The sequence below is a fragment of the Carcharhinus amblyrhynchos genome, chromosome 24, assembly GCF_965287045.1.
Source record: "Carcharhinus amblyrhynchos chromosome 24, sCarAmb.v2.hapA, whole genome shotgun sequence".
In the NCBI taxonomy this organism is placed as follows: Eukaryota; Metazoa; Chordata; class Chondrichthyes; order Carcharhiniformes; family Carcharhinidae; genus Carcharhinus; species Carcharhinus amblyrhynchos.
The window spans coordinates 1,806,330-1,832,037 of record NC_137347.1 but is presented as its reverse complement, the minus strand read 5'-3'; the positions used below and the strand labels follow the sequence as shown (position 1 = coordinate 1,832,037).

General features: G+C 42.2%; 1 protein-coding gene across 3 annotated transcripts in view; it reads left to right on the top strand.

The window, feature by feature from the left end:
- Nucleotides 1-25,708, top strand: part of nfyc (nuclear transcription factor Y, gamma) — a 103,113-nt gene that overhangs the window by 65,336 nt on the left and 12,069 nt on the right. For all 3 annotated transcript variants that reach the window (XM_080211692.1, XM_080211694.1, XM_080211693.1), the window contains exons 7-11: nucleotides 5,888-6,058; nucleotides 7,092-7,169; nucleotides 12,112-12,264; nucleotides 19,055-19,165; nucleotides 20,568-20,645. In XM_080211692.1, the coding sequence (XP_080067818.1) occupies nucleotides 5,888-6,058; nucleotides 7,092-7,169; nucleotides 12,112-12,264; nucleotides 19,055-19,165; nucleotides 20,568-20,645 (591 nt within the window). The remainder of the gene's footprint in view (nucleotides 1-5,887; nucleotides 6,059-7,091; nucleotides 7,170-12,111; nucleotides 12,265-19,054; nucleotides 19,166-20,567; nucleotides 20,646-25,708) is intronic.

Genomic DNA, 25,708 nt, shown 5'->3' with positions numbered 1-25,708 from the left:
GCAAATTTACCAACACACCCTTCAGTCCCCTCTTCCAACTCATTGATAAAAATCACAAATAACAGAGGACCCAGCAGTGATCCCTGTGATACACCACTGGTAACTGGCCTCCAATCTGAACATTTCCCTCCACCACCCTCTGTCTTCTGTGAGACAGCCAGTTACTTATACAGTTGGCCAAATTTCCCTCTATCCCACACCTCCTTACTTTGTTCATGAGCCTACCATGGGGAACCTTATCAAATGCCTTACTAAAGTCCATGTATATGACATCAACTGCTCTACCTTCGTCCACACACTTAGTTATCTCCTCAAAGAATTCAGTCAAATTTGTGAGGCAGGACCTGCCCCTCATGAAACCGTGCTGACTGTCCTGGATTAAGTTGCATCTTTCCAAATGATCATAAATCCTATCTCTCAGGACCCTTTCCATTAACTTACTGACCACTGAAGTAAGACTAACTGGCCTAGAATTACCAGGGTCATTCCTATTTCCTCTCTCGAAGAGAGGAACAATGCTCGCCACTCTCTAGTCCTCTGACACAATCCCTGTGGACAGTGAGGACCCAAAGATCAAAGCTAAAGGCTCTGCGATTTCATTCCTTGCCTCCCAAAGAATCTTATGATGTATTCCATTTGGCTCAGGAGACTTATCAACCCTCAGGTTTTTCAAAATTGCTTCCCTCGGAACATCTATCACCTCTGTCCTATCAGCCTGTGTCACATTGTCATCCTCGAAAACATGGCCCCTCTCCTTAGTGAACACTGAAGAAAAGTATTCATTCAACGCCTCACCTAACTCTTCTGACTCCATGCACAAGTTCCCACTACTATCCTTGACTTGCCCTAACCTCACCCTGGTCGTTGTTTTATTTCTGACATAAGAGTAAAAAGCCTTGGGGTTTTCTTTTATCTGACCCGCCAAGGACTTCTCATGCCTCCACCTAGCTCTCCTAACTCAGCATCCCACGACTGCCAAGCAATGAAAGGACACACCAGAATACCTCCATCGGTACAAGACGTGGCATGGCAGTGTACACTCTCATACACAGGAGCCAGTAAGCCAAGATTTTTACAACATGCCAAGGCTCTCAACACAATAGATTCAGTCATCAGAGGCAACATTCAGGCCCCACTATCACTGGATAACTTAAACCATTTTCCACCAAAGAAACCCTACTGACAAGATGAAGAAAATTCACCTGCAAAGTAATGCATTCACCATCTTTGTAAATTACAATTCATATTCTACTTCTCTTTGCTGTTATATATACTGTTCTAAGAAAGGCTCACTTTTGTATATCTGCTCTGTTGGGTTTTTTTTTGTTGAGGGTATTGCTGCATGGATAACAATAATAACTGCCTTTGCAAGGCACAGGGACTTCACTCCCAGATTAACAATTAAAACCTCAGCAATTGTTCCACTACAAAATTCCCCAAGTTTGCCCGAGAGGACAGTATTTCTTTTATTCATTCATGGGGTATGGACTTTACTGGCTGGCCAGCATTTATTGGAATTAAAAGTCTAATGATGACCATAAAACCATTGTCATAAAAACCCATTCTGGTTCATTAATATGAAGGAAATTTGCTGTCTTTACCCTGTCTACATGTAATTCCAGACCCACAGCAATATGATTGACTGCTAAATGGCCTAACTAGCCACTCAGTTCAGTAAATGCTGGCCCAGTCAGTGACACCCACATCCTGCAAATAATTTTTTTAAAATTGACATTTGCAGAAGAGTCCCAAACCTCTATGATCCTTTGCAGGCAGGGTGCCTTCTGAAAGGTCTCGCTGTTAATTTTTAGACCAAATTATTCAGTCCTGAATAAACCGATATCATCATTCCCCCTCTAGTTCATCAATTCCCATTAATATCTTGAAAAGATTACTCAAATCACCGAATTCTGGGGAATACAAACGTTGTTTGTATACACTCTCTTTAGTGAATTAATCCTTAGAATTTGGGTATCATTCTAATGTGCAATCCACATTCCACTCCATTCATGGCTAACGTATCCTCCTGAATATGGGATGCCCAGAACTGGTCTCAATAACTCCCGGTATGGTTTAACAACTAGAACTTTGTATAGTGAAAGTATGATTTCTACCCCTCTGTATTTTAGCCCTTTCGATATAAAAGTCAGTGTCCCATATCCATTTTTTAAATTTTATTTGTGCCTGTTCATGCCGTTTTAATAATTTGTGTACGTGGACCCACCCCAATAGTCTCTTTTGAACTTCTGTTTCAAGCTTTTCATCATTTAGAAAGTGTCCTATTGTACCCTTATGTCCAAAATGGATGACTGCTTATTTGCCTGCACTGAAATCCATTTGCTAACAGTTTTGCCCATTCATTTAATCTATCAGTATTTCTTTGTAATTTTATATTCCCATTTACACTTCTTATAATGGCACTTTGTCATTAAATTATTTGGATGGTGAATAGTTGAGATCATAACGCAGACTCTTGCGGGATGCCACTCATCACATCACATTCTGCTAATTGAGAGTACCTGCCCATTATTCTCCTCTCTTCCTCTAACCAGGCCAATCGTTTGACTACAATTCACAACTTCAACTTTGGCTCACAGTTTCTTTGAGGGACCTTAACCAAATGCCTTCTGAACATGCATTCAAAGACTTTCAATCTGGTTTGTCAGGCAAGACTTATCCTTTACAAATCCAGGCTGGTTCTCAGGATCACAGAATTATTACAGTACAAAAGGACGCTATTTGTCCCATTTTGTCTCGTGAATCAACTGAAAATTTTAAGTTTATTGTTTATTGGTGTCACAAGTAGGCTTACATTAGCAATAAAGTTACTGTGAAAATCCCCCAGTCTTCACACTCCAATGCCTGTTCATGTGCGCTGGGCATGGCCAGTCCACCCAACCAGCACATCTTTCAACTGAGGTGTTCAGTGACCCTACCTTTGTTAAAAGCTCTGGCAATTTCCTGGCAGATGTTAGGCTAACTGGTCTTGAGGTCACTGGTTTCCAGCTCTCCTCATCTTAAATTGCAGTGTGACGTGCAATTTTCCAATTGAAAAGTGGTTCTTGAATTAAAAATAATTTAGAGTTCTCACCTTCCTTTAAACTCTGGAATGGACATTATCTGCTGCAGCCTTCTGGTGGAATGGAGAGGAAGGGCTGGGGTGGGGGTTAATATTAAAGAGATGGGGAGAAAGTGAACATCAATCTCTTTAGTTTTTTAAACTGCTCCTATCTGTAGTGTTTACAGACTGTTATGAAATACCAACAAAAGATACAACTGCTGCTGCCTGAATTATTAACAGAAAATGGTAGAAATGCAGAACAGGTCATATGAAACAGATCAGTGTTTCAGCTGAGAACGATTGTCAAGAGTTCCTCTGCTCTATTGACGGTTCACAGAATGTTTACCCCTATTGTCAGTTCTTGACTTGAGAATTTTATAAAGGACAGACTTGTGCAGGCACAGGGTTTTAGGCTCACCACAAATGTTTTTGTGACCACAAAACATCAGCCACAAAGAGCTCTAAACAAGTATAATAACACCACACAACACTTGAAACCACAATTTATTAATAAAAAGCTTCACAAAAAAACACAGGCAAGACCTCAAGTTTCTGCCCAAACAGCAACTCAAATCCCCTTAGGATTTAGTTGTTCTCTTTAAACTTCATGCCAACATCCCTTGGATCTGGCTGCTACTTACGACTCCCCCCACAGCTGATCCTACCAGTTGGAGCTGTTGGGCCATGAATCAGGTTTACCTTTCCCAATTCTCCTTGATGACTGCAGTGCAAGACTCTACTGTCTTAGTCTTTCAAATATAAAACTTTATCAAACATATCAAAGCATGTTTCCTGGATACATTCTGTTTGGTCAGTGCTTAGCACCTTTTAATCTCTTAGCATGGTTACTGCCTTGGTCCATACAAACCCACTCATTGCAATGTTGTTTCCATGACGGAAACAATGGGCTCCATTCAACTGTGATATTTCTGGCTCCTCAATTGATATGCATGAGGTAAAGTCCATTTCTGCTTAGATGTAGATGTTTGTATATTGTCTGGGGCCATCAGCTCTGGTGGTCTGCCATAAATTGTCTGATGGTCTTTGAGATGGTAATGTCCCAGTGATTTTATGCAGCATCAACTTGGTTTTGGTGTCATCATGTTTTGAAGATTAACCCCTTACAGCTTGCCTCTGTTTATTTGCAGTGTTTATGCCCAGGAAGCTTTTGGAAATTTATATTTCATAGAAATGTCAAATTGGGGGGAATTCAATTAATGTGCATTAACAGTTCTAATTTCCTTCTTGTTTTGCAACCTTGGTATTCAAATGCAGAGGAATCACAGTCCCAACACTGTGCTCTAGTGTGTGTAAACATCCTACACTCTCAGCTGTGGTCTGACTGAGCTGGGAGAGGGATGTTTGCTCATTCTGACACAGACTGATCAGCAACAAGTCAGCAAGATGCACGCCGAGGCTTGTACAGATGTGGCGGAGGTTGTTTCAATCTCGAATTTAAATCTGTTGCCAAGTATTACCATTTGAATCAGTTTTGTTCTCTCTACTTTCACCTGAATACCCCTTCCATCTGATAAAAGCAAAATACTACTGATGCTGGAATCTGAAACAAAAACAAAGTGCTGGATGATCCAGACTCAACGTTGGCTCTATTCTTTCTCCCACAGATACTGTCAGACTTGCTGAGATTTTCCAGCATTTTGTGTTTTAGGAACCCCAGCAACCTTGTTTCACTTTTTAAGTTTATTCATTGGTGTCACAAGTCCACTTACATTAACATTACAGTGAAGTTACTTGAAAATTCCATAGTTGCCTCACTCTGGTGCCTGTTTGGGTACACTGACGGAGAATTTAGCATGACCAATGCCCCAAACCAGCATGTCTTTTGGACTGTGGGAGGAAACCCATACAAACATGAGAACCCGGGTCCCTGTGCTGTGAGGCAGCAGTGCTAACCACTGTACCATCCCTTGCACCTCTACTTTCATCCCAAACTTTTGAAGCCAATTATGGAGAGCAGTTTCTGCAAAGATGAGATTTAACAAAACAGAGATTGAACCTAGGTACCATCTGGCCTGTGTAATTCATGTTAATGATAATTAGTAAAGGGAAATACATTCCAAGTTTCCCAATAAATGTGTTGCATGAATTCGGCAGTAGAATCATTGGTGAGTTTGTGATGGCTGCATACTGTGCTTTAAAATCCTGTGTGGTGGTAAGACTAGTCAGAGAGTCACAGAGGCAAAGAGTGTCAGGACATATGAATCCTGCCATTTGTGTGCCCTCTGCCATCCACCTAGCCGTTCTCATATAGCTGGAATAAACTCTGTGCTGTCACACTTAGGACACACACAAGAGTGTAATAGGAGCAAGAGATGTCTGCAAACAAATGTTAAACATGGAACCAGGAGACTGAAGGCAACCTGAAATGTACAGAAATTAAGATAGGTTATGCTTTCTCTTAACTTGTTGGTGTTCTGATGATTTTGCAAGTGAAATCTTTTCCATACTACTTAGGAGGTTAGAGAGCTTCATGAACATACCAAATGGTGCAGTCAGAAATGCTAAGGTTCCTCTTTGGGAATAAGAAATAGCTACTTTAACTCCTAATTCCCTATTATGTTGGCTGTGGGAGCATGCTGTGTGAGTGGATACACATCAAGGTAAGAACAGTGCTGTACAGATTAATTCTGCAGTGTGCCTTTTGTAAATGCTATGCTGTGTATCCTCTACAGCCTGAACATTTGCTAATTTTAAGAATCTTGGCTGAGAGTAGTGTGTATTACCCGTTATAGTAGCACCTTAATTAAGAAAACTCGTGCTATCTGATCTAAGGTAGATGGACTTTGCTTTGCTTTTGAACAACAGGAAGAAGTTCGGCAGACAGTTCCAAGCTCTGAACAGGTGCAGTACTATTTCACGTTGGCCCAGCAACCCACAACTGTGCAGGTACAGGGGCAGCAGCAAGGACAACAGGGCTCTGGAAGCACAACCATTCAACCAAATCAGATCATCATTGGACAACCACAACAGGGACAGGTAGGGAGATCTCCTGTTCCAGGGAACTACATTTAAATTTTATTAAAGAAAAATTCTCACTCGGAGTCAAATTATTCTGTGGGTTCTGCTCCCCAAGAGTTTCTTCAAACCGTTAGCAATGTTTGTTGGGATTTGAGTTACTTGCATTCTCAGCTGTTTGGGACCAAAGCCCTTGAACGCTATGCTGTGATTGCAATGAGAAAGGACGGCTCATGGGTGAACTAAGTATTTTGGATTTGGCTGCATCCTCAACTGTTTGACCGCTGTAAACTCCATATTATCAACATAATTCAGGACTTGAAAACGAATTACAATCTGTCCATTGCTAGACCTGTAGAAATTCCAAGCGGCGGCTCTCCTGATGGTTGACAGAGCAGCCACGTGTACTGTTACATCATACAGTCTGAGCTCTGCCAGTGACCTCAGCACCCCATGCCTAAAGCAGGCAAAATTAGTCAAAATTCCCTCTGTTAGTTTTGTGGCCTCGGAGTGTTGAATTCAGATGATGACATAGTTGGACAAGGCTGCTATTCATGTCCCTTTTGCTCTCTCCCATTTCCTCCCCCCCCACCCACCCACCATCAGCTTTTGCAGATAGTTGAAGAAACTTGCTTCGTTACTTTTAACTATATATTATGTAGTTGAAACTTTCATGGGCATGCGATAAAGCATGGCTGCATCTTCATCTGAGCCACAAGCTTTGGTCAGAATTGGATCCATTTTGTTACTTTGTGTTTTTATATGGAGCTTGTTTGTATAAATGTGTTTTTGGGAAACGTTTCACATTCCTGTGTCTGAACATATTGTCATGCCTGTGAAAATTTATAATAACTCAAATAACGAACCCAATGGCCTTCAGGCCATGGGAGAATGGTACGTTGATGGGAACAGTCTTTTACCCTGCTGTATATGGGATTGAATATTGTGCTGTAGAATACAGGTTATTTATTATTGGTTAACTGATACAACTGTTATGTAATAAAGTCATTTAGTACAGAGAGGCCAATGGTTTTTTAACATGTTGTGTTCACAGGTAGTACAAGGAGCTACTGTCCAACAGCTGCAGCAAGTACAGGTGGCACAATCCCAGACCACAGCATCATCCATTACGGTAATGTGAAAAAGAAGCATGGCACTTTTGGCTTGCTCCGTTTATGTTCTACATGGCTTGATGTACAGCAGGATGTTAGACGTGTAACCTAAGCTCTGGAATTCCATTTCTATATCCCTGCCATCTCTCTTTTATCTTTTAGCTCACTCCTTAACACCTACCACTTGGACTAGACCTCTCTGTCCTGCTGCGTCCTTATGTGGCATAATATTAAATTTTGATATTAATGTTACTGTGAAATTACACCGGATATTTTACAACATTAAAGGCACTACGAAAACACAAGGGGACTGGTATCATAAGGGTATGGCATGTGATTTGTTCTGAAAAAGAAAGGTGAGTCTACGGAAGATGATTCCTTTAAAACCAAAGTGGCCTGTGTTCACAAGTCATAAGAACAATTGTCCAGTCGAGACTATGTACTCGCTGTTGTATTGAAGTAAAGTATAACAACAGACCAATAAAATTCTTCTGTGGTATCCACTTGCGAAAGACGAGCAGCAGACTTCTTATCCTCCCAAACTGTGTCCTCTTTGCATGCTTACTCTCGTAGCTGTGCAGCTTTTCTCTTTTTTTCAGATATTTGTCCAATTTCCTTTTGAAAATTACTATTGAAACTGCTTCCACCAGTCTTTCAGGCAACACACTCCAGATCATCATTTACTTCACAAAATGATTTGCCTTCATTTTACCTCTGATTTTTTGCCAGGTATTTTAAACCTGTCCCCTCTGATTACTAACCTTGCCATTACTGGAAAAAGTTCTTCCCTTTTTACTTTAACAAAGAGCCTCAAAATTTTGAAAAGTTAATCTGACTGGAAGTCCTACATTTGGATAATTACCTGCCCAGCTGCATCACAAAACCAAATTCCATTTTAAAAAGTCAATTTTATACCATCCAGTTGTGTTTTAACTGAATTATGGCAGGAATTCCAAGAACTTCTTATAGGCAACAAGGTCCCTTTCACGGTTTTTAACAAATGTGCACAGTGTAACTGCTACTGAATATTAATCTTTTTCTTTCTCCTTGCACTTCTGACTAGAATATTCAAAAAGCGCTTGTTATACAAAGTGCCTCTGTCTGGCTTTGGATACATTTATGAATTGTAATTTATGGCAGATTCTTTCCCATTTTAGTTTGTGTTGGAGAATCTTCTAACCTTTCTCAGCTGCTGGGAGGCCTGATTTATTTTGAGCACTTTCTATCTTTTATTCAAATTTTATTGATAAGTTACTAGTAGGAGGCATGGGATATGCCAGCAGTTAACATGAAAGCAGTGTACTTATAGCAGGGTAGAGGAAGGAGGATAGGTGGTGAGAACTCAGATCTCATACTCCGCTTCACACTTGGTTTTCAGTGTTTTGTGTGGGAGATGAGAGAGATATGCTGATACCTGGTACAGTTTGCAGGGTTATGGCGCTGTTTGAGGTTTAATGCTTTGTTTTGTGCACAAATAAAACCAGGAAATACTCTCGCTTTTATAAAAGAGGAAATTGGCCAGCAGCTGGCCCACCTGTTCTTGAGATCCAGTTGGTGTTTAGCTCCTATACTTTGTGTTCTGGATACTAGCTGTTGACTGCCTTTGTAATGCTGTAGCTGGGCTCTGTTTGCCTGCAGCATTACCAGTACAGTTACCAAGTCTGTACTTGGATGGGAACCAGTGGTACAAGAAAACAGGTGGAGAGTTCTGATCATCATAGAATCAATACAGTGTAAAGGAGGCCATTCACCCCTTCGGTCTGCATAACTCTCTGGAGCATCCCAACCCCTGCCCTCTCCCCATAACTCCATGCATTTACACTGCTAATCACCCCAACCTACGTATCTTTGGAAGCTAAGAGGCAATTTAGTAAATTTGCTAAACAGATAGCTCCTCTGGCTGACAGGAGATTTGGAATTGCTGTTTGAAGGAAGGACTGCTTCTTCACTTGAAACTTGTTTTTATAAGTGTTCACAATCAACTTGACTAGGAAGTAGCAGTACCTGTTGTGCACTGCACATGTGATCATATATACTTGGTTGGATCCATTATTCCAGTATCTAGTGCCTGGTGGTTCACAGACTCAGACGTTGGAAGGCCATTCTGTCTGTGCTGGCTCTCCGAATGAACAATTCACCTAGAGCCACACTCTTTTCCTCCCTGTAGTCCTGCACGTTTTTCCTTTTCAATAATCCAACTCCACCTTGAATACCTTGATTGAACCTGCTTCTACCGTACTCTCAGGAAGCATTCCAGATCTTAACCATTTGTTGTATCACAAAGTTTTTCTTTGTCACTATTGCTTCTTTTGTTAATTACCTTAAAACCGTACCCTCTGGTTGTTGATCCTTCTATCAATGGGAATAATTTCTCCATGTTGTCCAGACCTCATGATTTTGAACACCTGCTCTCAGTCTTATGTTAAGGAGAACAATTCCAACTTCTCCAATCTATCTGTGTAACTTGAAGTTCCTCATCCCTAGAATCATTCTTGTGAATCTTTCTGTACTCTGTTCAATGCCTTCGCATCCTTTCTAAAGTGCAGTGCACGAAACTGAATGCAACACTACAGTTATGGCCAAACTAGTGTTTTATACAGGTTTAACATAACTGCCTTGCTTTTATACTCTCTGCCCCATTCATGAAACCCAAGATGACATGTGCTTTATTAACTGTGTTATAACCAGTTGAGAAGGAGCTTGTCTCTATTTAGCCTCTTCCATTGGTCACAACAAAGGCTAAAGTTTCTTTTTCATGATGATGAGCCTTTTCCCAGTTGGAATATATTTAACTATGCAGTGAGCAAAAGCAGTCAAACAAAGTTTTCTTGAGTTAAGGTAAGAGCAAATTTAATAATCACTAAACCTGAAGGGGGAGAAAATAAAAACACAATGTATTTCGCACACACAGGTTTGAAATAAGGGAAGTTAGATTCCAGTTTTAAAAAAATGCTGAAAGAATATACAGTTAAGTGTCTTTTGCTTGCCATTGAGGTGTAGATTATTAAATATTGCAGCTGATTTTGGGTTAGCTGGTGTGCAGTCAAATGATCTGTGTATGCTGGTAGATTTCAGATAGTTGACTTCTTGACTTGAGTGACGCGCTTTTTTTCTAAAAGAGAGAAGGCCGAGGCAGCTTTTCAGCCTGTTTCATCTGCTGCAAACTTCCTTGACAGTATCAGTGTGACTTGCATTCTCTTTGCAGTGGCTGTAGCCTGGCCTTTTATAGTCCACCTATTGTGTATTTCCAAGAGGTTTTGGGTGAGTCTGCCTGTGGCAGTTATTTTTTTCAGTATCCGGTATTTTACGTTTTAATGTCTCTTCTTCAGACAGCAATGAGTTTTGATGGATCATTGAATTAAATGTCCCATTCCTCACACTCCCCTGAGCATGTCTGTTTGCTTTTTCATATCCACCTTGGAAGATGGCCTTGTATTTTTAAGTAGTTTGTTTTCTCATTTCAAATTGGAAAGTTGAAAAGTATTATTTCAAAAAACAAAGGGGCATAACCTTGTGCCAGCTGCCACTTTGTGACTTTTGTGCATTTAACCTTGCTCCAGCACCCTCTTCAGAATTTTTCCCCTTTGTTTTATATTGTCTGTTGTGTTCTTCTGACCAACCATATTATAAACCATAGGTTTATAGAATGTTGAGAGATATAGATGGGGTGGATTCTCGGAGGCTATTTCCCAGGGCTGAAATGGTCATTACGAGAGGAGACAGGTTGAAGGTGCTGGGAAGCAAGTACAGAGGAGATGTTAGGGGTAAGTTTTTCACTCAGAGGGTGGTGAGTGAGTGGAATCGGCTGCCGTCGGTGGTGGTAGAGGCAAACTTGCTGGGGTCTTTTAAAAGACTTCTGGATGAGTATATGGGATTTAATGGCATTGGAAGTTACAGATAGTTCTATGGCTTGGTAGATATAGATGTGATCGGCGCAACTTGTGGGCCGAAGGGCCTGTTTGTGCTGTAGTGTTCTATGTTAAAATAAATCATTTCACGTTTTTCTACACTGAATTTAATTTGCCAGTCTGGCCATTGCACCAACCTGTCTATATTTTTTGATGTCCTACACTATTGTCCTTGCAGTTCACAACACTTCCAAGTTTTATATTGTCTGCAAATTTTGAAATGGTGGCCTGTATACCAATGTGTAGGTAAATATATATCAAAAAGAGCATGAGTCCTAACGCCAATCCCTGGGGAATTCCATTCTAAACCTTGGGGCGGCACGGTAGCACTGTGGTTAGCACTGCTGCCTCATAGCTCCAGGGACCTGGGTTCAGTTCCCTGCTGGGGTCGCTGTCTGTGTGGAGTTTGTGTGGAGGCTAGGTTGATTAGCCACACTGAAGTGCCCCTTAGTGTTCTGAGATGCTTAAATTAGAGGGATTAGCAGGTAGAATATGTAGGGATATGGGGGCAGGGCCTGGGTAAGATTGTGGTCGGCCCAGACTCAATGGGCCAAATGACCTGTTTCTGTACTGTAGGATTTCTGTGATTGTATGATCCCTCCAGTCCAGAAAATAATTATTAACTATGATTCTGTTTTCTATCAGTCAGCCAATTTTATATCCAAAGTTATCTCTTTAATTCCACGAGCTCTACTTTTGCTTGTAACTCTGTGTCTCACTTTATCAAGTGTCTTTTGAAATTTCACGCACATCACATCAACATCATTACATCTCACCAACTCTCTCTGCTACCCATCAAGAAACTCAGTTTGTTAAACATGAATTATCCTTAACAAAACCATACTGGCTTTCCTTAATTAATCCAAGTTTGGTTGATTTTGTTTCATGAGAACAACTGCACCAAGACACCTGTGGATACAGCAGAACCTAAGCTTGGCCAACAAAATATTCTCTTTTAAATTTCATTGTAAATAAAATAAAAGTGCTTGCTTTTACTTTCTTCTAGAAGCAACATGAGATTAAAGGTGCTTGTTCAAATGCCGTCTTGTTGCAGAGTGCCCCAGTGACTATGCAGGTTGGAGATGGACAGCAAGTGCAGATTGTTGCAGCGCAGAACCAAACACAGCAGACTCAGTCCAATTCCGGACAGACCATGCAGGTCATGCAGCAGATCATCACCAACACTGGTGAGATACAGCAAATACCGGTACGTGCAGCTCGTTGGAATCACTTTTTGAACTTATGAATTAAACTGTTCTCAGGGACAGTTTGTTTCTCTCCAATATAAATTGCTGGTTGAAAGCCTCTCTTACAAATCAGGAGAATGGTGATAAGGTATTCTCCTGCTTCTCAGTTTGGGAGTGGATGAGAGTACTGTTTAAACATTATCATTCTGCAGGCTCGTCCTGTGCATGCTGTAATATACTGTACAGCTGTCCTCTGTTTTCCTGAGGTTCTTGGCACTGAACTCCTGAGTAGCAATAACGATACTATCTGAATAGCTGGAGAAATTGAGGGTTGGCTATGAAATTAAAGCAAATGGAAAAGAAAGCAAGGCTGAAGTCTAAAATTTCACATTGCTTTGGACCAAAAATGAGACTTTTGTTCCTAAAATTTATGTTTAGCTTTATTTTGACAGTGACTGCAGGAGAACGGGCAGCATTAAAAGAATGAGTGTTGCTAAACTCGCTCAGAGTTGCACTTGTAGACATCTAATCTGTACTCGATTTCTCAGTGTAAAGGAGACTGCACCTTGGGTATTGAGTATAAGATTGGTGGAGTAGTGGATGAGGTGGAGGGCTCTTGCAGGCTGCAAAGAAACATTGATAGGATGCAGAGCTGGGCCGAAAAGTGGCAGATCGAGTTTAACCCTGATAAGCGTGAGGTGATTCATTTTGGTAGAATAAACTTGAATCCAGATTACAGGGTCAACGGCAGCGTTCTGAGGAATGTGGAGGAACAGAGGGATCTTCCATATCCACAGATATCCACAGACCCCTGAAGGTTGCCACTCAAGTGGATAGAGCCATGAAGAAGGTTTATAGTATGTTAGTGTTTATTAACAGGGGGTTTGAGTTTAAGAGCCGTGGGGTTATGCTGCAACTATATACCGGACGTTGGTGAGACCGCATTTGGAATATTGTGTTCCGTTCTGGTCACCTCACTGTCAGAAGGATGTGGAAGCATTGGAGAGAGTGCAGAGGAGATTTACCAGGATGCTGCCTGGTTTGGAGGGTAGATCTTACGAGGAAAGGTTGAGGGAGCTGGGGCTTTTCTCTTTGGAGCGGAGGAGAATGAGAGGTGACTTAATAGAGGTTTATAAGAGGGATTGATAGAGTGGATGTGCAGAGACTGTTTCCTCGGGTGGATGTAGCTGTTACTAGGGGGCATAACTCTCAGGTTCATGGAGGGATATATAGGAGGGATGTCCGAGGTAGGCTGTTCACTCAGAGTGGTTGGGATGTGGAATGCGGTGCCTGCTGTGATAGTGGAGTCGGACACTTTCGGAACTTTCAAGCGATTATTGGGTAGGCACATGGAGCACACCAGAATGATAGGGAGGGGATAGCCTGATCTTGGGATTGGACATGGCTCAGCACAACATTGAGGGCCAAAGGGCCTGTACTGTGCTGTACTGTTCTATGTTCTGTGTACAGGATATCAGATCAAAGAAAATACAAGTCAGTCTGTGTTTCATATAGAACATAGAACATTACAGCGCAGAACAGGCCCTTCGGCCCACGATGTTGCGCCGACCAGTTACAAAACAATGACCCACTAACCTAAACCAATCCCTTTTCGTCCATAAACCTATTCAGGTTTATTTCACATGGAAGGAGACGGTGGAGGGTGAAGGATGTCTTCCTACACCCCTGACAATGGTGTAGGAGGACAAAATTCGTAACAAATTAAATGAATTGATAGCACGTTGAAGTAAATAAATCTGATCTGATAGCAATTACAGAGATAACAAGGATTGGGTCCTGAATATTGACAGGTACATAACATTCAAGATGAATAGCAAGCTGGGTAAAGGTGAAGGGGGGGTGGTGGTACTGTTAATCAAATATGGCATTTAGTACTGCAGATCAGGATGTAGAATCGATTTGGGTGGAAATTATGAATAGTAGGGGATCAGTGAATAGTTTTAAGGCAGAGGCAGATAGATTTTTGTCAGGCAAGGGCATCTAAGGTTACTCTGGGTAGATGGAAATGTGGAACGCAAAACATAAATAGACCAACGATGATCTTGTTGAATGGCATACAGAATCGATGGGTTTACTTGGGATGAGTATGAAAATATTGTTCATCTTGCATCCTTCTAAGGAGGAAGAGAGGCTGAGAATGTACCACAATGTGTCTGAGAGAATGGTCCCTCTGGGAGCAGTCGTGGGGGTTGGTTCCACTACTAGCAGTGGAACTAAGTAATTGATATGAGTGGTGTTGGTGGCAGTGTGGTAATACCCCTGAACTAATAACTCAACGTCCCTGGTTAATGCTCTGGGAATATGTTCAAATCTTACTATGGCAGATGGTGGAAATTCAATTCAATTAAGTAATAAATCTGGAATTGGAAAAAAAAAGTTGGTTGCAGTAATGGTAACCATAAAACTAGTGTTGATTATCTGGTTCATTAATGACCTTTCAGATAGGAAATCTGCCATCCTTACCTGGTTTGGCTTACATGTGATCTCAGAATCACAGCAATATGGATGATTTTTGAGTATCCGCTAAAATGGCCTAGCAAGCCACTTGGTTGTAACAAAGGTTACAAAGTTTGAAAGGAATGAGACCAGGTGGATGAGCATCAACAAAGGCACCAGAAATGACTGAAAAACTCAGACCTGTCCTCCCTGCTACTGTCTGGAGGTTGGAACCAAAATTGTAGAAGTTGTCCCACAGACTGGTCAAGCAACAACCTGATGTAGTCATACTCAGAATTATACCTTATGTCCCTGAACGTCACCATCCCTGGGTATGTCCTATCTCACCGACAGGAGAGACAGAGTACAGCTGGCTGCACGGTGGTATATGGTCGGGAGGCAGTTTCCCTGGGAGTCATTTAACACATTGACTCCAGACTCCATGGTCCAATGTCATCAGGTCAACTTCTACAAGGAAACCTTCTACTGATTAGCACCGACCTTTCCCATTGCACTCCCTTTTGCAAATGATTCAGAACTTCTCCATGTAAACCACCAATTGGTATAAGTAGCAAGGGCCCAGGATGTACTCTGGAGGCACTTCAATGCCCACAACTAAGAGTGGCTCAGTAGTTCCATTACTGACTAAGTTGGCTAAGTCTTGCTGAACATATCTGTCAGACTGGACTGCAGCAGGTGGTGAAGAAACCAACAAGAGGGGGTAAATTAATGATCTCTTCCTGACCAATGTACCAGTCACAATGCATGCATGTCATAGAATCATAGAATCCCGACAGTCTCAAAGGAGGTCATTCAGCTCATCAGGCATGTACCGATGATAAACCCACCCAGGCCCTATCTTTGTAACCCCGTATATTTACCCTGCTAATCCACTGACACAAAGGGTCCATTTTAGCATAGCCAATCAATCTAACCCGCACATATTTTGGAGTGGGAGGAAAGCAGAGTATCCAGAGGAAACCCACGCAGACGCAGGAAGAGCATGCAAACTCCACACAGTCACCCAAGGCTGGAATTGAACCCAGGTCACTGGCTCTCTTGGTATGAGTTACAGCCACACTTTTTTGGGGGGGAGGGCGGAATCAGAGTCCCTCCTTCATCATGAAGCTACTCTCCAACATGTTTTGTGACACAACAATCATGCGAAATGGGATCTATTTAAAATAAATCTAGCAAGTTGAAACTGGCATCCAAAAGACACTGTAGACCAACAGGTTGAATTCAACCACAATCCATAGCCTTATGGCCCAGCATATCCTCACTCTTAACATTATCATCCAGGAGCAACACCAAGCATTTCTAAAAATGAGGTGTCAAACTGGTAAAACTACAACAGGGGGGTTACATGCTTGCTGAAATGGTGGAAACGGCATGCAATAGATGGTGTCGGTATCCTAGTTGATGTTGATACTAAACAAGTCAGATCCAAGAGTGAAACCTGGCTTGGGAAATCCTGACTTTTCCTTTAAGAAACTGGAGTTTAGTTACTGAGCGCATTCGCAAGTGTCTGCTAGTATACTATTAACACAAATAAACATTTATTAAACAAGAAAAAATGAACTATGTTATACTACGAAAAGGTTGGTACATTTCAATACAAATACCAGAAAGTTATTCAGATCCTCACTGCTCCTTTGACCTGAACAATCCTTACAGGCACAAAACCTCAGTGAAGATTTACCACTGTCTCGACAGCAAGGTTTCTTGCTTGGGTTAGCTCAGTTTCAAACAGTTTTCTTCCGGTGGACTGCTGAGCATTCACCAGATGCTTTTCCCCAGCTGGTATCTCTCCCCAAGACATCCAAAAGCTGCAATCTGAACTCATTAGTACTTCAACTTCAGAGCAAAATTGAGTTCCCTAAATTCAGTTCCCTGGCACACTTGCAGGATTTCTTACTGAAGAAGTTACTCCTTCTGTCTGCATTGTCTGGCATATGTTTAGCTTTCTATGTATCTCTGTACCTCTGTCACTTGGCAACATCACAATTTTTTCCACTTTTTTTAACTTCACTAAACTATGAACTACTTGGCAACCCATCTCTTCAATTGAAGAGTTGTAAAGTCTTCCTGCACCCAGCTCACAAAAATCTCTAAATGAACCTAAAACCAGGTTTCACCTTTCTTAACAACCAAATACAAAATATAAATTAAACTTGAAGCTTTATATTGTTCCTAACAATGGAACTAAGAGATGGCACAACCAACAGATAAGATCAAAGCTCTACAGTCACAGCCAATTGTGAGTAGTGGACAATTAAACAACTCACTGGAGGAGGAGGCTCCACAAATATCCCCATCTTCAATGATTGAAGAGACCAGCGCACAAATAAGGCTGTAGCGTTTGCTATAATCTTCAACCAAATAGATGATCCATCTCAGGGTCCTCCAGAGACCCCCAGCATCATAAATGCCAGGTTTTAGCAAATTTGATTCACTCCCAGTGATATCACAGAACAGCACTGGATACAGCAAAGTCTATAGCAACATTCTGGCAATGTTACTGAAGATTTGTGCTCCAGTACTTGTCACGGCCCTAACCAAGCTATTCCAGTACAGCTACAACACTGGCATCACGCTGCAATGTGGAAAATCTCTCAGGTTTGACCAAAGCTTTGACAAAGGGTCATTTGAAAGCATAATCTCTTGCCCATTAAGAGTTCCGATGAAGCTGGACCTTTCTGCAGTGCTGCAGACCAGTAGCTCCGCAAAGCCAAGCTTTCAACATAGATTTGACTCAGTTGTTGCTGGACTGCAGGCCATTTTCAGAGACAACTCAATTAGTGGTGCCACGTGTGGTAAAAGTCTCTGAGGATAGAAACAACTGCTACCGAGGTGCAGCCATTTGACATTCAAGCACAGTTGGGATGGGAAGGATGATGCTATCAATGGTTCCTTGTGGTCTTTTCCATGGATGATGCATGTGATATTGCTTCAAAATATAATTGCTGGGAGCATATGCAGATTAAACAGTAGCACAGTGCACCTGCGTCTGTGCACTCTCTGCAACAGCTTTTCTATGCTGCTCACATTTTTTTCTAAACAAAATCAAATTATTGCAGATGCTGGAATCGGAAACCAAAAGAGAAAACACTGGAAAATCCTGCAGCAGAACAGAGCTGCACTGATGTCCAACAGCAGCTGTCTCTGCAGGATTAGATTGACAACCAGATAGCTTGTTGGATGGACCACTGATCCTACCACAAGAACATTTTATCCCTAACCCTCCCAAAGCAAATAATCCAGCAGACCAGTGAAACCACCAGTTGGACTGCAGTGGTTCAAGAAGATGTCACCGTCTTCTCTTGGGTGATAGCCAGTGATGCCTTCATCACCCAATGAAAGAATCTACCAAAAAGGACTTTAGAATTGGTTAATTGCAAATTTTTGCTGTGAGGGTAGAAATCAGGTGATGGGATAAATCTAGTTAAAGGCCCTATTGACAACTGCAATGAGGATTACTGGCTAAGGAAGAGGCCATAAGTTCTAGTGAGAGTTGGAGTAACAGAAAGTGGGATGGAGTCTATACAGCAGACAGGTAGGAGGAAGTGTACATGAAGTGATTGTGGTTCTGATTGACTTGCAACACTCTCCACATTTGTGTTGGTCAGCCTTGCCTCTTGTTATTTCCTCTGTGTTCATTTGGTAAATGCTGTGCTCAGCGTGAAAGTCCCAGAAACATTACCTCCCTTGTGTCAGGTTGGTGGATTTTTCACCTGGAGCAGTGGTAGGCCAAGTAAAATTGATCTCTGAAAATGTAAAATCAGTGAGGAGTTCTCCAGTGTTGGCCATCTTCCAGTAATTCCTTTTGGAATGTCTGACGATATAGGATCTGTTTTAGATCACCATCTAGTGTCAATAATCTGACATTCTCTGTAACATATGGTAACCGAGGGAGCCAATGCCCATGAAATTGTCTCCTTGCTTAAAGAGACTTTAAGAGGAAGCTTTACAAATATCTCAAAACTCTTGTACATACAGCGAGTTACTGATGCGAGAATTGGGAAAGGAAAAGAGAACACAAATGTACCTTCCTGTGGAAGATGATAGCAAGACATGGATTTTAATGGTGACAAGCTTGTTGAAGGTGATATAGTTAATACAAATGTTTGAATACACACTTTTTTAAACCCATCGAGGAATGTTTTCCACTTGGTTGGTTTTGGAAAATTCCTGCCTGGAGTTTAAACAAATTAACTGAACCAGAGGTCAAAAACTTTTATGAGCAAATAGCTTAGAAGGTGAAAAAATAAGGAATAGTGTTGCATATGCTTAACTCGAAAGGTACTGGAAAGTGTTTTGTTAAGATGACCTTCCTTCTGTTATGATCATTAGGTGCAGTTGAATGCTGGACAACTGCAGTATATTCGCCTGGCTCAGCCTGTATCCGGAACACAAGTGGTACAGGGGCAAATCCAGACCCTCGCCCCAGGAAATCCACAGCAGGTGGGCAGGTATTTTTATTATGTCCTTAGTCACCTTAGGCTGGATAATTGGACAATTGGTGTTTAAATTACAATTAACTCATTCGGGCTGACTGAACAGAAATATTCCACAATAGAGCAAAATAAATGCGGTGACGATGTCTGATATTAACTTGCCAATTATTAGCATGTATCAGCAAACCTGTTCAGAAATTGATTTGTAGAAATAAATCACTTGTGAATTAGGATCTTTGCTCATTTGAGGCCAGATTCTTTGCCCAGCTTTGATCGCCAACCCTTTTGTATATCATTTGAAGCAGTTTTGAGGGCTGAAGTTACTTTTCACACCTAGAAACAATAGGAGCTGTTGGCTGGTGCCACCAGACCAGCCTTGCAGCTTTGTTTTATTACAGAGAGTTTTACCTTTGGCCAGACTATTCAACAAGACCATTATTGCACTTTTGTTTCGCAATAATGTTGTTTCTCCAGTGAGTGTTTACACACTAAATGTCATGATTAAAGAACGAAGCTGTGACCATTTTCTGTAGAGCCTGAAGCAGAGATGTTCTGAGTATAGTCAGGTTTGCAGTATATGAGCCTGCTGTCCATGTTATGCTTCAGATGGGCACGTGTGGCTGTCAGATATTTGCCCAGTGTAAACAGTACAGCAGCTGTGCTACTGTTGGACAGAAACCTTCTTGGAAGGGTTTCCCTACCTACTTTCAATGACAGGGTAAAAACTCCATTAATAGCAAGCAGCTGTGACCCTCATCATCTAGGAAACCTTCAACTGAGACCTGTGCTTCAAATCTCATGTTGCTAGGCATTTTTCCACAGAGGGAAAATTAGATAGCAATGTATATCCTTATGCATGTCAGTAAGGGTAGACTACTGGAGAGGGGAGTTAGGTCACTGTTCCACTACAGACTAATATGAACATAAGAACATAAGAAATAGGAGCAGGAGTAGGCCATCCAGCCCTTCGAGCCTGCCCCGCCATTCAATAAGATCATGGCTGATCTGTTGTAGCTCAGTTCCACTTTCCCGCCCTCTCCCCATAACCCTTAATCCCCTCTCTTATCAAGAACCCATCAACCCGCTTCTTAAAAATATTTAGCGAGGCAGCCTCCACCACTTCAACGGGCAGAGAATTCCAGAGATTCACCACCCTTTGAGTGAAGAAGTTCCTCCTCAACTCCGTTCTAAACCGCCTCCCCTTTATCTTGAGGCTGTGCCCCCTAGTCCTACTGTCTTTTTTGAGCGGGAAGAGTCTCTCCACCTCTATCCTATCCATCCCATTCATCATCTTATATATATGTAATCTGAACAATTTGAAAATTAGATAAAAGTGGAAGCAGAGATACTGGTTCTACTGTTTTGTGATTGCATTCTGTTTTGTTAAGTGTTTCTCCCGTGTATTCTAGGTAGGACAAGCAGAGGTTCAACAGGGGCAGCAGCAACAGCAGCAACAACAACAATACAGCCAGTTTACTGACGGACAGGTATGCTGTTATATTTAGTGATCCTGTTTGAATTACCTCTTTTATTTCCACAAATTGTCTAAAGAGCTGAGTTTTCTGATCTATATGCAACATGATCTTGACACCAGAAATAATATTGGTCTGTTGACCTTGCAAAGTTCTCTGCTGGTGGCTTAGTCCAAAATTGGGAGAATTGTTTCATAGACTAGTTGAGCAACAGCCTGACATAGTCATTCTCATGGAATTATACCTTTACAGATAGCGTCCCAGACATCACCATTCCTGGGTATGTTTTGTCTCACCGACTGAAAAGAAGAGTCAGGATGTAGACCTGGGGCTCCCTCAACATTGTGTAATGATAGAACATAGAAAAACTACAGCACAAACAGGCCCTTTGGCCCACAAGTTGCACCGATGATATCCCTACCTACTAGGCTTTCCTATAACCCTCAATCCTATTAAGTCCCATGTACTCATCCAGAAGTCTCTTAAAAGACCCTATTGAATTTGCCTCCACCACCACCAACAGCAGTTGGTTCCACTCACCCTGTGAGTGAAAAACTTACCCCTGATATCTCCTCAGTACCTACTCCCCAGCACCTTAAACCTGTGTCCTCTCGTGGCAACCATTTCAGCCCTGGGAAAAAGCCTCTGAGAATCCACCCGATCAATACCTCTCACCATCTTATACACCTCTATCAGGTTCCCTCTCATCCTCCGTCTTTCCAGGGAGAAGAGACCGAGCTCTCTCAACCTATCCTCATAAGGCATGCCATCCAATCCAGGCAACATCCTTGTAAATCTCCTCTGCACCCTTTCAATAGCTTCCACATCCCTCCTGTAATGAGATGACCAGAACTGAGCACAGTACTCCAAGTGGGGTCTGACTGGGGTCCTATAAAACTGCAGCATTATCTCCCGACTCCTAAACTCAGTTCCTCGATTGATGAAGGCCAGTACACCATACGCCTTCTTGACCATATCCTCTACCTGCGAGGCCGATTTAAGAGTCCTGTGGACTTGGACCCCAAGGTCCTTCTGATCCTTTACACTGCTAAGAGTCTTACCCTTGATATCATACTCCTTCATCCCATTTGACCTGCCAAAATGGACCACTACACGTTTATCCGGGTTGAATCCATCTGCCACTTCTCCGCCCAGCCTTGAATCCTATCTGTGTCACGCTGCAACTTCTGACATCCCTCCAAACTATCCACAACACCTTTGTGTCGTCAGCAAACTTACCTACCCATCTCTCCACTTCCTCATCCAGGTCATTTATGAAAATTACAAACAGCACGGGTCCCAGAACAGATCCCTGGGGCACTCCACTGATACTGTATAATTTTGATGTGTTCTGTGTTTAAAGTGGGTTGCTATAAGAGGCAGTGTTTATTACAGGAAGTCGATTTGTCTGGTAAATACGCAGCAGATGTGAAGAATGCAGGCTAATGATTGGAATTTGTTACTTGATAGAGTAAATGGACTTTTTGTTTATTTAGATACTCCTGGGATTTCAGACTAGGTATGCAGAATCATGTGCCTTTTTGATTAGGTTGATTTATGAAGCCAAAGAAAGCTTAAAGGGAGGAGCGACGCTCGCAGAAACAGACTGATTTCATTTTACTTTTAAAAATACAAGCAGTTGCTGTCTGGGTTGTCTGAAGAAAAGTGTCTCTGTCTCTCCAAAGGCTTTCTGAACGCTCCAAAGCCCAGTAACCTAAACCACAGCAAGTATGCCTGTGGTTTGGTAACTAATTTGAAATTAATTTTTAACCACCTATCACTGAGGGGAGATAGGACACGGAATGTACTCTGGGTAGTGGGGGGCTCCAACGTCCAACATCAAGACTGATGCAGTAATATCACTACTAATTGAGCTAGCTGATCCTAAGAGAGCTAGTGTTATATTGGATCCGTAACAGATGATGAGGGCAGCAGCAAGAGGGGAAAAACCTACTTGACCTCGTCCTCACCAGTCTATCTGTCGCAGATGCATCTGTCCATGACAATACCAGTAGGATTAATGATCACTCAGTCCTTGTGGAGACAAAATCCCATCTTCACATTGAGGGTACTGTGCATCCTATTATCTGGCACTCCCAGATAAATGGGACACATTTCAAACTGATCTGGCAATTCTCAAACTGAGCATCCATGAAGCACTGAGCCGTTAGCATCAATAGAAAAAGCACCTTGTAGTAAACCGAGATGGGCGATCCTACTACCAGATCAGATCAAAGTTCTGCAGTCCTGCCTCATCCAGTCATGGTGAATAATTAAAACACTTATTAGAAATGACCCTGGTAATTATAGGCCAGTGGTTGGTTAGTTAATGGAAAAGCGATCGGATTTATGACCATTTGGAAAGATGCAGCTTAATATGAGATGGCCAGCACGGATTTGTGAAGGGTAAGTCTTGCCTTACAAATTTGATTGAATTCTTTGAGGAGGTAACTAAGTGTGTAGATGAAGATAGAGCAGTTGATTTCGTATACATGGATTTTAGTAAGACGTTTGAAAAGGTTTCCCATGGTTGGCTATGAAGTAAGTGAGGTGGTGTGGGATAGAGGGAAATTTGGCCAATTGGATAAGTAACAGGCTGTCTCATAGAAGACAGAGTGGTGGTGGATGGGAAATTTTTGGACTGAAGACCAGTTACCAGCGGTGTGCCACAGGGATCAGTGCTGGGTCCTCTGCAATTTGTGATTTTTATCAATGACTTGGAAGAAGGGGCTGAAGAGTGGGTTAGTAAATTTGCTGATGACACCAAGATTGGTGGAGTAGTGGATGAGGTGGAGGGCTGTTGTAGGCTGCAAAGAGACATTGATGGGGCTGAAAAATGGCAGATGGAGTTTAACTCTGAAGTGCAAGGTGATTCATTTTGGTAGGACAAATTTGAATGCGGATTACAGGGTCAGTGGCGGGGTTCTGAGGAATGTGGAGGAACAGAGGGATCTTGGGGTTCATATCCACAGAGCTATGAAAGTTACCACTCAAGGGATCGAGCCGTGAAGAAGGCTTATAGTGTGTTAGCGTTTATTAACAGGGTGTGAGTTTAAGAGCCGTGGGGTTATGCTGCAGCTGCACATGACCTTGGTGAAGCCACATTTGGAATATTGTGTTCAGTTCTGGTCACCTCACTATAAGAAGGATATGGAATCATTGGAGAGAGCGCAGAGGAGATTTACCAGGATGCTGCCTGGTTTGGAGGGTAGGTCTTATGAGGAAAGGTTGAGGGAGCTGGGGCTTTTCTCTTTAGAGCAGGGGAGGATGAGAGGCGACTTAATAGAGGTTTATAAGATGGTGAGAGGGATAGATAGAGTGGATGTGCAGAGACTAATTTCTCAGTCGGATGTAACTGTTACTAGGCATCATAACTATAAGGTTCGTGGTGGGACATACAGGATGGATGTCAGAGGTAGGTTCTTTACTCAGAGAATGGTTGGGGTGTGGAATGGACTGCCTGCTGTGATAGTGGAGTCGGATAGTTTAGGAACTTTCAAGCTGTTATTGGATAGGCACATGGAGCATGCCAGAATGGGAGGGGAATCTTGATCTTGGTTTCAGACGAAGCTCGGCATAACATCGAGGGCCGAAGGGCCTGTACTGTTCTATGTTCTAATTGGAGGAGTAGTCTCCACAATTAGTCACATCCTTATTGATAGGGGAATCCAGTGTTAAAGACAAGGCTGAAGCATTTGCACAATCTTCAGCCACAGATACCAACTGGATGATCCATCTTGATTCCTCCTGAGGTCCCCATATCACAAATGTCAAACTTCAGCCAATTCAATTCACTCCATGCAATACCAAAAAACACCTGAAGACACTGAATATGGCAAAGGCTATGGGCCCTGACAACATCCCAGTAATTGTATGGAAGACATGTGCTCCAGAACCAGCTACACCCTTAGCCAAGCTGTTCCGGTATAGCTGCAACATTTGACAATATGGAAAACTGCCCAGGTATGTAATGTCCACAAAAAGTACATACCCAACATAACCAATTTCCGCTCTGTCATTCTACTCTCGATCATCAGCAAAGTGATAGAAGAGATTGTCGGCAGTGCTATCAAGTGGCACTTATACAGAAATAACCTGCTGACTGATGGTCAATTTGGGTTCCATCAGGGCCACTTGGTTCCTGGCTTCATTACAGCCTTAGCCCAAACATGAGTTGAATTATCAAAGCGGCGTAACACCAAAGAGCCCTAGCGAAAGGAAGTCAATGGAAATCGGGCGGAAAACTCCATTAGTTGGAGTGATACCTAGTGTAAGGGTTGTGGTTGTTGGAGGTCAGTCATCTCCGTTCCAGGAATTCACTGCAAGAGCTCCTCAGGGTAGTGACTTGAGCTGAACCCTCTTCAGCTGCCTTATTGATGACCTTTCTTCCATCATAAAGTTAGAAGTGGAATCTTCACTGATAACTGCACAACGTTCAGCATCATTTGCAACTCCTCAGATACTGAAGCAGTCGGTGCCAATATGCATCAGGACACAGGCAGCATTCAGGCTGGGGCTGATAGTGGCGAGTAACAATCTTGCCAGGCAATGACTATCTCAAAATAGAAAATCCAACTATCTCGCTTTGAAATTAAGCGTTCTTACCATATCCAAATCTTCCACTATGAATATTCTGGGAAGTTACCATTGACCAGAAGCCAAACTGGGCCAGCTATATACATACTGTGGTTACAAGAGCAGGTCAGAGACTGGGATTTCTGTAGACAGTACCTCAACTGTCCACGTGTATAGGCATTGGGAATATGCTGGAACTCTGTCTACTTGCTTAGATGAGTGCAGCTCGGACAACACTCCAGAAGCTCAACAACATCCAAGACAAGCAGCCCTCTTGGCACCATGTCCACAAACACCACTGGCACACAGTGGCAGCTATGTATACCATCTACAAGGTGCATTCCAGGAACTCAGCAAGGATCATTTGACAGCACCTTCCAAATCTTGAGACCTCTACTATCTAAAAAGACAAGTTACAAGAGTTATGGGACCACCACCATCTGCAAGTTTTCTTCCAAGGCTCTCAGCATTCTAACTTGGAACTATATTCAGTCAAAATCCTG